This window comes from Lutra lutra, chromosome 10 (genome assembly GCF_902655055.1).
Source record: "Lutra lutra chromosome 10, mLutLut1.2, whole genome shotgun sequence".
NCBI classification, from domain to species: Eukaryota; Metazoa; Chordata; class Mammalia; order Carnivora; family Mustelidae; genus Lutra; species Lutra lutra.
In genome coordinates, this window is record NC_062287.1 from 96,233,550 (window position 1) to 96,246,929 (window position 13,380).

The window sequence follows — 13,380 nt, forward strand, 5'->3', positions numbered from 1 at the left end:
TGCTTGCAGGTGGAATGTGGGAAGGGAGGAGGGGGTCTGACACACAGAATGAGCTGAGAGAGAGCAGAAATCCCTCTACACTTACAGCTGTTTCCATGATGTCTCCTACCTGCCCACCTGCCCCGCCACATGGCTGTCCTGCAACCTTACCTTCATCTTCCAACTCTGTCATCTCCAAAGTGGGATTCTTCTCTCTGAAAAGCCAAGTCTCCACGATCCTGCCTCAATAAGCCCCACCCCCTTATCACGCCTTTCTCAGCAACAAATCCAAAACTATGTGGTGGATGATGCTTTTCCAAGGAAAACGTAGTCTCCATGGGCATTATCCCATTGGTTTCACAGCTGAAGGTTTTTAAATTTTCTCCAATGTTGGACAAGTGAACAGAGACTTGGAAGAGAGGGAAAAAAATAGAGGGTGAGGCTACCACGGCCTCCAGGCTTGTCTCGATTCCTTGCTGTATCACCAAATGTGAGCAAAGAGATGCCTCAGTGTGCTTGTTGTTGTGCTTGGGATTTTTATTTTGTTTGCAAGAAGAGGTGGTAGTCCCACGATCCTTTCCACCTATCTATCCAACCATCCAACCATCCAACCATCCAACCACACATCCAAACATCCAACCATCCAACCATCCACACATCCAAACATCCAACCATCCAACCATCCATCCATCTATCCATCCACCCATCCATCCGCCCATCCATCCATCCAAGCATCCAACCACCCATCCAAACATCCATCCATCCATCCATCCATCCATCCATCCATCCATCCATCTACCCATCCATCCATCCAACCATCCACCCATCTGTCCATCCGTCCAAGCATCCAACCACCCGTCCAAGCATCCAACCACCCATCCAAACATCCATCCATCCATCCATCCATCTACCCATCCATCCATCCAACCATCCACCCATCTGTCCATCCGTCCATCCATCTATCCATCCATCCAAACATCCATCCTCTGACTCAGGAAGCCACTCAACATTTCTCCTCACTTCTCTGGCCACCTACTAGCCCTGCTCAGTTTCTCTACAAAGGAGCAATCCATCTCGGACTTACTGAGTGGAGGGCAGGGGGAGCCCAGGAGATACATCAAAGTACCCTGAGGTCTATGCCAGATGGACCAAAACTCACTTTCACAAAATTCTCATAGGACGCTCCTCCCCTTTTTACTTATTCATATTCACATATGCAGCTACTAACTATCTGACCCTGACCTGTTCATGGAAATGTGCTACCCAACAAATGTCAGAGAGCACTCACTTGTAGTCTGTTATTTTCTTTTTTTTTTTTTTTTAAAGATTTTATTTATTTATTTGACAGAGAGAGCTCACAAGTAGACAGAGTAGACAGAGAGGCAGGCAGAGAGAGAGAGAGAGAGAGGGAAGCAGGCTCCCTGCTGAGCAGAGAGCCCGATGCGGGACTCGATCCCAGGACCCTGAGATCATGAACTGAGCCGAAGGCAGCGGCTTAACCCACTGAGCCACCCAGGTGCCCCAGTAGTCTGTTATTTTCAATGAGAAAAGTCATAATGCCTTCCACGTCCACCCAGAAACCTCAATCAACTTCCCAAAATACCATGCCCTTAAACACCATGTAGAAATCTCCCAGGAATTTTATATAAAACACCTTTCACTTAATTAGCACATTGGGAACGCCTCCTCAGTGGGAAAGTTCGCATGTGTGTGTGGCACACTGACCCCACAAGGGACCAAGGCTCCTCCTGGCATCGCACTCGTCTGATAATGTCAATACATAAGCAAATGATATTGAAAGATACTCCATACCCTCAATCAGACCTGGGTTTGTAGGACGCCAGGTCTATGGGTAAAGCATACTGGGTCCCACAAGGGGTAGAGTTCAGGGGGAAGGGTAGGGAATGTGACAGTGATAACATGCAGTGTATTTGAGGGCAGAGCAGCAGGTGTAAGCATGCAGGTACCAATAGTCCAACAGGGGAGCCAGGACTGCCATGCATGGCCTCCTTCTGTAAGACTCCGGAGCCATGGAATGTTTGCACAGGTGTGGCCTTGTGGATTCATTGCCTGTGACAATGTTTGGTCACCAAGAGGAAATGTTTTAAAAACTTGCCAGATACTGATGAGTATTTTAAAAATGAGAGTTTGTGGGGTGGGGATGGGGGTGGGTGGTGCCTGGGTGGCCCAGTGGGTTGGGCGTCTGATTCCTGATTTCAGCTCAGGTCATGGTCTCGGGGTGGTGGGATCAAGTCCTATGCTAAGTCTGGAGCCTGCTTGGGATTCTCTCTCTCCCTTATTCTCTGCCCCACCACTCACGCATGCTCTCACTCACTCGCTCGCAAAACAAAACAAAACAAAAACAAGTGTTTGGATTTGTAAAATATTAAAAGCCTAAAAAACACCACAGTGAAATGCAACTTCACACCCGCTAGGATGACTATAACAAAAAAATAATAATAATAAAAAGAAACTCACAAATGCTGGCAGGGATGTGAAGAAATTGGAAGTCTCAGACATTGCTGGTGATAATGTAAACAGTGCAGCTGCTATAGAAAAGTTTGGCATGCCCTCAAAATTTAAGCATAGAATTACCACATGATGCAGGAAGTCCACTCCTAGATATCTACTTGGGAGAAGGAAAACCAGGTTATCAAACAAATATGTGTGCAGCGATGTCCACGGAAACACTATTCACAACAACCGAAGGGTTGCTAACAAGCACTAGGAAACCTTGCTTTGAGGATGGAGGAGAAGAGCTTCACGGGGATACATGTTAAGAACTAAGGGGTTCTACGTGAATGTCAGAATCAACATACACATGCATACAAAGGGCCTATCTAGCCAATGTCCACCCAGATGTCCATCAACCGATAAATGGATAAACAAAATGAGACAAATACACATAATGGGATATTATTCAGCCATAAGAATAAAGTTCTGATATAAGCCACAACATGGATGAACCTTGAGAACATCACCTTGAGTGATAAAAGCCAGAAGCAAAAGGTCATGTATTTTATCATTCCAAATATGTCAAATGTCCAGAATAGGTGGATCCATAAAGACAGAAAGCAGACTGGCAGTTCGCCAGGGCCTGCAAGAGAGAGGGGAATAGAAAGTATGTCTGCTCAGTAGGTATGGAGTTCTCTTCTGGGGACATGAAGACATTTTAGAGCTCAATGAAGGTGAGAACAAAGTGCTAGAACCATGTGACAGTGTGATTCCTACACTTTAGAATAGTTCATTTTATGTGAATTTCACCTCAATTTTAAAAAGTTTCAAAAATAACTCTACCTTTCTTGTTATCAGTGCTCATCACGTAGGCACTCATCAAGTTTGAAGCAGGAGTGAATAAATGAATGAGCGAACCTGTCCCTGGTTTACAACGCCCTCTGGCCCCCGTCCACTCCCCAGCCTCATCATACACCAGGCCCTGCCTTGCTTTCTGCTTTCAGGCACACTAACCTTTCTCTGGGTCCTTCGAAGTGCTAGGTTTCTGTCACAGGACCTTTGCACGGCCTCATTCCTGTCTGCAGCTCTCACAACCCTTCCCATTGCCCTGGTTAACTTCCCTTTCAATCCAGCTCTCAGCTTGGCCATCGCTCCGTCCAGGAAAGCCTTCTTTGACCTTCCTGACTGGGTCAGTTCCACCTTACAGTCCCAGAACTTTCTCTTTAGGTCACCTTACCATGATTGCATTTTCATTTATCTGTGCTCTTCTCCTTTTAACCCTGGGCTTTCCATTACAACATAAATTTCATGTGGGCTGAGGATAGACGAGTATGTTGTTGAGGAAGGAGCAGTTAATACAGTATCCCAACCCCCAAGCCCAGAACCTGGCGCATAGTATGTGCTCAGTAAACATAATCAAGGGAGGAAGGGAAGGATGGAGGTGAGACAGAGGAATCTATCTACCCTTTCCTTCTGTTTGCCTTCAGAAATCTGTAACACATAATTTCTTAACGTATTGGCTAGAGAGGCCCTTATGTGTATGTTGATTCTGACATGGACATATAGAACCCCTTAGTTTTAACACATACCCCCTTGAAGCTCTTCTCCTCTATCCTCACAGCAACGTTTCCTAATCTTTGTTAGCAAGAAATAAGTTCCACAGGGAGTAAAGGCAATGACACTGAGTTATGCACGGTTACTGATGGCTGGGAGATTGAAGGTCAAGTAGTAGGTGGATGGTCTCCAGGTGTCCTTATTTCTCCTGCTGGTCTCCAACCCTGGGATGACCAGTCACTCTTTACCCTGCCTCCTCTTTGTCTTCTGGGTCTGCTGCTTCCCCATCCGACTGGTCTCTCCCCTTCCTTCTGACTTTGCCTTACCCCCCTCCGATTTCTCCTCTGGGCATTTCCTCCTTGAATGGTCTGTCTTTTCCCTCTTCCTGCATCCCAGCTACTTGACGGTAAATGAGGCCAGGGTCTGAAAATCAGAAAATGTCTAAAGATGCAGCAGTCTTTTCTCTTATAGTAAACACACGGTGCTAGTGAACTATCAATCCCGTGAAGAGAAGAGTCGGGGCCCTGTATTTTCCTGGATTATCTACATGCTCCTTCGGAGGAGAAACAAGGAAGGGAGGGAGACGTGAGAGGTCTGGGACCTACCTCTGGGAGGGGATTGTGGACACAGACTTCGGGTCCACATTATATCTGGAAGGGCCTGGTGTTTCTGGTGGGTGTGTGCTCATCTCTCTGAAATAATCCATGCTAATTTCTCGATGAAAAATTCACACTGTCTTCCACGTTGCTAAGCAACCAGCCCAAACATGTTTACTGTGTAAATCTCTCCGGAGGGCCCTGGGCTGCGCCCATGGTCTGAAGTGGGATGGACATGAGAGGCAACAAAACCATCCCAAGCTTTGAGAAAGGCTTCTGAAGCTGACCTGCAAAAATGCATGTTTTTGAGACTTTGATGCCATATCTGGGGAAACACGGTGGTTCAAATATAATTCGGAGTAGCTTTTCTTGGCTAACGTCCAGCCTACGGGTCAAAATATGGGCTCGGGAACGAGACTTCCTAAATTTGATTTCTGACTCTGCCACTAAAATGTTGCTTAAGGGTGCTGTGTTTTACCTTCCCCATTGGCAGGAGTGAAACGATAATCCCACGTGTTTCATAGGGCTATACAGTGAGGATAAAATTAATATGATTAAGGAGGGCCTCGCACACATGAAGGACCTAAACAACGTTAGTTATACTATCACTATTTTAGAAGTGCTTCTATTTTTTGTCTGTCTGTTAATGTGAGCAAAAGAGTTTGCCAGCCCGGAGATGAGCTGAGAAACGGATCCATTAAAAGGGTAAGAATCCGTGCAGGGTAAACCTTAGAGTAGCCCAGAGGCCCATCAGGTGCCAGGAGAGGGGAAGCTGCTCATGGGGCCTCCTGTGACCACTTAGGTGCAGAGGAGAACCTGGCAGAGCAGTGAGTCAGAATAGGAGAAAGTTCTTGGAGCTAAAGGTGAGGGTTGCCCCTCCTAAGGGTTTCCTGTGTCCCTGCCCCTGCCCCATCATGACAGCAGTGTGACACGCTCCATGGCTCCATCATCTGTCACCCCACTCAGCAGAAAGTGTGCATGCCCATCTCCTTACTGCTCTAGCCCAGTGCCTAGCAGAGGGCTCACTAATGAATGAACTTATTAGCTAATGAAACGCAGCATATGGTCCTTGATGCATCCACATGCAGATAAGTATGAATTCAGACACATGATTAGAGAGGACGGGGCTCCAGTGGTCTAAGGAAGAGGAGAACAAGGCAGGTGAGGGCTGATCGGGCCACACTGATAATCTCAAAGCCCTAGTCCCAGGAAGAAGGCAGCCACAGAAGTAGCAGCAGAAAGCGGACAGAGGCAGGGACCAGGTACTATGTAAGAGATCACAAAAGAGGAGGGCCTTGTCTCTTGATGATAACCCCGAAGTCCTCCCAGGCATAAAAACAGTGACTTGGTACTAAGTTAGTGTTGACGAACACTGTATCCCAACATGAAAAATTTCAATGACAACCTCACTGAAGTCTAACTCTACAGAGAAACACGCACAAATCCTAAATGTAGAGCTGGGTGAATTTTCTTTCACAAAGTGGACAAAACGCTTGGGTGACCAGCATCCCCATCAAGAGGCAGAATATGATCATGGCAGGAGCTGTCCAACCACGCCCTGCCCTTGCCTGCCCCCCAGAGCAAGACCAAACATACATGGACTTGACTTCAAATCTGAGGGAAATAAATCCTTACCACTTTGCCCTCCTTTTCGCCTTTCCTCTTAGTGAGCGTGAGTTGCAATACGACCCCTTCATTCACAATATATATTCAAGGGTTATCATGAGCCCAGCGTCACACCGGATATCGTCAGGGACACCAGAAAAATGAAAAACACACTCCCTGATCTTGGGGGAAAAGATTCCTCTGTACCTATATCATTGGATACCAACTCAGCACTTGTTTTCGTTATTTCATAAAAACCTAGAATTAATTTATTCATGTTTGCTAAAGTATGAATGTCCATGTCCCCCCGCCCCCCAAATTCATCAGTTGAAACTTAGCCCCTGAGGAGATACTACGAGGAGGCAGGCCTTTGGGAGGTGATCAGGTCCTGAGGGCGGAGCCCTCATAAACGAAATCTATGCCCTTACAGACATGGCCCTAGAGAGCTCCCTCACCTCTTCCCCATGGTGAGGACAGAGCAGAGTCTACGAATGGGCTCTCACCAGACGCTGAATCTGCTGGAGGCTTGGCTTTTGCGCTTTCCAGCCTCTAGAACTGTAAGAAGTCCATTTTTGTTGCTTATAAGCTGCCCCATCTGCATTTTGTTCCCACGGCCCAAGCAGACTAAGACAATGTTCTATGGAAGCCCACCCTACTGGAAGGAGAGTAGGATTGTACAGTTTGGTGGGAAGTGGCAGTAAGGTCCCGGGGGATGTGGAGAGAAGAAGCACGAGGACTTCTGCCAAGAGTCCAAACAACTTGGCTAAAGGCTTGAACTACACGTTAGCTGCAAGGGGACAGAGCCCGGGTCACCCTGGGGACCTTTGAGACACAATCAAGAAGATTCACTTCAAGAATACAGCAAGGTAAGCACTACACGGGGAGAAAAATCAGACACAAAAACCAGAGCTTTCTGAAAACAGGACCCCCAAATCCTGTTAAGTGAGAGCGGTTGGGAGTCTGAGCTGTCAGAAAGAGCAGTTCTCCCTGCTCACTCTTCATCACCGAGGCAAGCCCCCCAATCAGGGCTTCTTCTGAAGGGACCCAGGATAAGGTGAATGGATGCCTGGTCAGACCAGTGTGAAAAGGAAACTGAGGGGGACGCACCCAAGGGGCTTGGCTGCCTTTCACTAGTAGATTCTGGAGCGGTGGGGAAAGGAAGGCTCTCCTGAGTACGTACAAGTGCACATGCACAGTCCTGTGGCTCTCTGCCCTCTCCCTCCTCCTGCTTAGCAGAGATTCTTCCCCCCTCTCCCCCTTTTTTTTGTTCCACGGATTCCTTTAGCTCTCCAGAAAAGCCCTCTGGACACTTCCTCAGAATGTTTGCAAATCAACGACATCAGACGACAGAGGAACATCTAATAAGATCGGCTTGTGAAATGGCTCTATGTGCGCCCTTCATCCATTTGTTGGCTAACAGGATCTGGCAGAAGATTTAATAAGTACCATGATTTAGAACCGGCGATGAACAGAAATGATCCCGAGGCGTATCTACAGCAGCTGTCATTGCCTCAAAACGACCTGTGATTTCCCTGGGGGGGCCAAGGCACCAACATTGCTAACACTCTGAGGGGGTGTGGTTGATATTCCTCCTTATAGGAAATGCGAAGTTCCAGCTAAAAGTTAGTGAAAACAAAGGTGTAATTTTTTTCCTATCCAAGACCATGAACCTCTTAAATTCTATCTATAGACCCCGTAGGGAGGTCCTTGGACCTAAGGTAAAGAACCCCCAGGGGAACTTCCAAGTTCTTCTCAAAATCACTACAAGCTTCAACTTCAACCAATCATGCAAAGGTGAATATCCAAGGAATTTTTCACAACCAGTAACTCACAGACACATGGGCAGTCCCTCTGCAGCCCACAGACATGTGATTCTCAGTGTAAAGGAGTCTGGAACCCCATTCTGCTGCCCTGTGCCCTCCCTTCCAGAGACACCTTCAGAAAGTCTTCCCCAACTCCTCCCCTTGTTGTCAACATGGGTCACTTCAGTCACCCTGCTGTCACCTGCCACCCCTAAGACCACCTCCTTTACTTCTTTGGAAATGGCTGTTGTGTTCTTTCCTCCATTCACTCTATCTGTGTCAGTGGCTGAATCAGTCTGAGAACAATGGTAGCCCAACCGACATTGTGAGATCTCCTCTGAGCTACACCTGTGCCCATTGATCCAGCCCGGGTTGCCCAAATCCTTGTCGCCAAGGGAACCAGATGAGGGAATATGAAGGAAGGGGGCCTCCTGTATCAATGAAGGCTTATTGTGGCCCTACCGAGCTAGCACAGCATTACAAAGGCCTGGTGCCTTCACTCTCATTGGAAGAAATGACTTCAGCCATAATCCCAGTGGGAGAAATGACCCCAGCCATAACCTCAAGTGGACACGGGGATACCTTTACTGGTCAACAGTTTCTTATTAGCCACCTGCTAGGTTCCAGACACTGAGGAGGTACAGGGAATAAATAACATACAAGTAAGTGGACAGTAATGATCACATCTGGTTATAAGGAGCACTACGAAAGAATTGGAAGAACAATAAGGAAGAAGGTAATAGAGAAGGTACTTTGTTACATGTGGACGGAGACAAAATCCTCTGGAGAAAGAGGCGTAAAGGATGAGAAGGAGCCATCAGTATGAAAAGCCAGAGGAAAATGGCTATGGGGGCTGGAGGTACTTTGAGAAGGATCATAAAGGCAGGAAGGGTGAGATTTCAGATGCCTGGGAGAAGGGGCTTGAGCTTGGCCAGAGAGGTAGACACCCGCCAGGTCAAGCACATGGGGGAGTGGAGTGGCTAATGGCATGGATTCCCATAAGTAGACCAGCTTGGCTAGAATCCATCCAGCTCTAAAACTTCTCTAGCTGTGTGCCCTTGGGCAACTCACTTATCCTCTCTGAGCCTTACTTTCCTCATCTTTTTAAGTAGGGATCATCATATGTGTCCTTCATTGACTTGCTAAGTACATTAAGAATAAAGCACTTAGAACAGTGGCTGACAGAGAGTGCCGGCCATGTCACAGTTTGCTATGACTTGTTCCAAGCTCATTGAGAAGTTGGGGGGTGGGAGTTGAGCCCAAGAGAGACGTGATCTGGATTGTGTTTGATAGATTCTTGGCCCATGTGTGGGCTACTGGTCATCAATAATAGGTAGCTGGAAGAGATCCCAGAGGTCATTTATACCAATTCCTTCCCTAGCACTTCTCTTTGGGAAGGGGAGGGGACATTGCCTGCGCAGCCATCTCTGAGAAAGGCTTGATGGCCTTCCCCTAACACTGGGTGGGAGAGAAGGTTGAGAGGCAGTGGGCCACAGCTTCTGAAAGGCTCATCCACCCCGTCAACTGCCTGCCGGAGAAGAGCCCACTAATCCCACCTCAGATGGTTCTAGAAGGGTCCCGTGTTCCAATGCCTCGCCGGCTCCTATTCCTGCCAGTGTCAATGTCACTTTTCTAGGATTATAAGTGCCTCAAGGACAGCAGCCATTTCCTTCCCCTCTCACAACCCGGTGACTGACAGAAACCCCAAGCACTGAGTCTCAGAGCTTTTGAATAATTGATTGGAAAAAGGAAGGTGGAATCACAGCATTTTTGTGTCTCTCCCAGATCTATAAGCTCTATAAGGAATCTAGAGGCCCTCGGGGAAGTCATTAAGTCGCATCCCTGCCCTGGGGCCAGCCTTCCTCAAACACCCTAGCAAGACTCCTCCTCCCGGTCTCCACAGGACATTTTGCACTCCTCCACCCAGTAATGTGTCCTAAACGGTCTCCTTCCAAACCTCTTCCCTAGACCCCTTCTGCCGCACTGCACAATGGGGACACCACCCACTTCCTGCCCCAAGGGGCTCTGGGTACAAGCCAATGCAGGGGATAAAAGCCCTCTTGTCTCCAGGGACATCTTCAGACAGACCACAGCAAGCCCCTCTGGCTGGCTGGAGCTGAGGGATGATGGGAGAGGGCGGAGGTCCTTCAGGCCCCTCCACATTCACCAGCCTCCCCCAAGACCCCAGGCACTCCCTGACTAGCTGCCCCTCTCCAGCTCCCACGGGAGAAGCAACCAACCACCACCCTTCTCGTTTTTTCCATCCTTCCGTGGTTTTCCCCCTCCTCAGCTAAGGCAGTGCTTTTTCCCTACACCTGACCCCCCAACTTCTCTTCCCTCTCCCGTCCCCATTTTTCTTCCCCCAATTCTGCAAGCTTCTAATCCCCCAACCCCCTCCCCCCGTTTCCTCCCAGCCGCTCAACTCTCCTCCCAGCCCCTATTTGTCCTCTCCAATCCCCTTTCCCAATTGGTCCCACCCCCTCCCCTTTAGCGCTCGCTGACCCCATTCCTCTCGCGCCCCCACCAAGCCTCCCTCCCCTAACTATTCTCCCTGACCCTTCCCCCCGCCCCAGGCCTTCCGTACCCCTCCGCGGGTCCTCGAGCACGTCCTCCGCCCTCCTCCCCGACACGCTTGGTGGCGCAAAGAACAGCGACCGCTCCCCCCGCCCCCGTCCGGTCTCCCCGCAGCTGCCGCCGCCGCTGAGACCCCACCGCGCTCAGGGGGCCGAGGCGCCGCCCCCGCTCACCTGTTGGGCGGACCGGAGCACGCCGGGTCTCGCCTTCTCGGGATCTGGGTCCCGGTCGCGCTGCAGCACCCCTTTCTTGGGATGCATGTGCCGGCACAGGCAGGTGACCCCGCACAGCGCGAGGATGCTGGTGGCCGTGCCCAGCGTGGCGCCCAGCGCGATCACGGGCACCGACAGCACCATGGTGCCCGTTCCCCGCGCGAGGCTCGGTCCTGCCGCCGCGCACCGCCCTCCCAGCCGGGCCCGCCGCCGGGCAGCTCCTGGGATCCGGGCGCGCCGGCTGCTCTCCCGCCGCCGGGGGGCGGGGAGGGAGGGCGGCTGCGAGGACGTCAGAGGAGGCCGGCCCGGAGCAGGCTGGTGCTCCCGCACTCGGCTCAGCGTCAACCCGCACCCCCTCCCGCCGACACGTGACCAGACCCTTCCACCCCAACAGCCGCCGAGCATTCACATGCCTGAAACCTTAGGGGTGTCTGCAGCCATTCTTCACGCTTTCTGTACGAGGACGCTTGGCCCCAAGAAGGGCAGGAGCTCGCAGAGGTCACACTGTGTGAGCAGGCAAACCAGGGCTCCCACCCAGGCCTGCGGCTCCGTCTGGGTAGGGGTCACTTTACCAGCTACTACCCCTTCCTTTCTCACCTTCTCTGCCCCGGAGAAGTAGACACTTGGGTCCTCCAGATTTTCAAACACACAAGGGCTGGAGAGTTCCCTAGTCCAGAACTTGCCCAGCTTTTGCTCTGCATTGGGGGAGGGAAGCAGGCGACAAGGAGAAGGGAATTGCTGTCTGGGGTTGAGACTGTGCCCGTGTCCTGGTGAAGATCACGGCGCCCATTCTGTTTCTATCTGGATCTCCTTTAGCATGCTTTCTGACCCCATTTGGCCTGTGGGTCTCCATTCACAGATGAGGAAGCAGAGGCTGGTAGGGGATGTGAGGCAGCTGGGAAAATCCAGGCATCCTCAACCCAAGCCCAGGTTGGCAGAGTCCAAGTCCATGTGTCACACTCAGAGAAAGAACTTGCCTTAGAAGAACAAAGAGGATCACATGCAGCAGCCTGGAGTCCAAACTTGATTCAGAGAAAGGGGAAATAAAACAAGGATGCTTAGAGTAAGGCGAGATTAGAATGCCAGGCATGAGGACCCTGCCTTAGATCAGAAAACAGTGGTTTTCAGTGTGTTGTGTTATGTGGAGCGTTTCATTTAATTCAGCAAGCATTTGCGGTGTCTGCTTGAGGTGTGCAGGGCACATGTGAGAAGGAGGGCAGAGAATTTCATCCACAACAGGGCTTTGGAATTCCCATGAAACCAATGGCTCCTGAGTCTAGCATGGCTCCCGCCAGACCTTCTGTGCTGAGCTGCATAAGTGGACCCCTCCTGGTACCTTATCTACCCCTGCGTGACAAACCACACGTGACTTGGTGGCTTAGAACCATGCTTTTGTGGGTTGACTGGGCTCTGCTGGGTGTTTTTCCTGCTGCAAATGGTGTCTCTCCAGCGCCTGCACTCTGCTGGGCTGGGGGACATACAAGATGGCAAACCACATGTCGGGCAGCTGGTACTGGCTGCCTCTGGGCGCCACAGCTGGCTGTCAGCGATGCACTGGGGTTCCCCTCTACGTGGCTGGAGCTGCACAGCAGCCAGGTTCCACAAGGAAGGAAGCAGGAGCTGCCGGTTCTCTTAAGACCTGGCTTCAGAAGTTCTAGAACATCATTCTTCTGGTCAAGTAGTTGTCTCCCTCTAATCCTTTCCCTACAAGGCATTAAAAAGGATGTTTCTGAAATGCAAAGCTGATCCTGTCATTCATATGCATAAAGGCCTTCAAAGTGTCACCAATAGTAAATGCAGGAGCCTCCGTTAAATCCAAAGCCCTTTGTGATGTGGTCCCTGCCTTGCCCTTCAGACTCCCCTCCACACACTTTTTAATCTGCCCTGAGCCTCGAAGAACTTGGGATTCATTCTGCAAGCTGCTAGCTTTAGAGCCTTCATACTGTCACCCATGGGTGCATACAGGAGGTACTCAGGAATCGTGGAAAGGGTGAATGACTCACATGAAATATCTGAGGCAAGAATTCCAGTGGTTTGGAAGGAATCCCATTTGCTAAATGAGCTCCATTTGATTAAACCGACTCTTCGACAAATATTTATTTTGTGCCTGCTGTATGCCAGGCACATTTTCCTACTGAGCTCCATTTGCTGCCAACTGTGGGACTGAACGCAGTGCCTCGGTCCCTGGTGGTAGACTTAGCACTCTCTCTCATAGGAGCTTCCCTTGGAGGTTTTCTTGGCTCCCGGGCCTGGCAAATGCAAAATGTTCTGGGGAAATGAGCGGTTTAATTAATGCTGTCAGCCCGGATCTCCCATGCCTGAGCTAATCCCCTGGGAGATCCTTCATACCACCTAGCAGGATGGGGGGTGGGGTGGGGAGGGAAGGATGAGCACTTAATTCTAGACATTGTCTGATGGAGATCATACACCTGTCATGTGGTTCATTGTTACCATGGTTACTGGGATGGCAGCAACTGCAGTGACCTTCATTTTTACCAGGAAGAGGGACCCCAGCCCAAGACAAACTGCTTGTCTTTTGCCTTTTTCACACAGAATGAACCGATGGCAGGGCTAGGATAGACCTCAGGAGATTTGAAACCCAGT

The 13,380-nt window shown here is 50.1% G+C and overlaps 1 protein-coding gene across 1 annotated transcript in view; it reads right to left on the reverse strand.

Annotated features, from left to right (window-relative positions):
• Positions 1-11,092, reverse strand: part of SYT13 (synaptotagmin 13) — a 44,018-nt gene extending 32,926 nt beyond the window's left edge. Inside the window, exon 1 of the mRNA XM_047693194.1 lies at positions 10,738-11,092. Within this exon, the coding sequence (XP_047549150.1) occupies positions 10,738-10,920 (183 nt within the window). The 5' untranslated portion in view covers positions 10,921-11,092. The remainder of the gene's footprint in view (positions 1-10,737) is intronic.
• Positions 11,093-13,380: the final 2,288 nt, after the last annotated feature.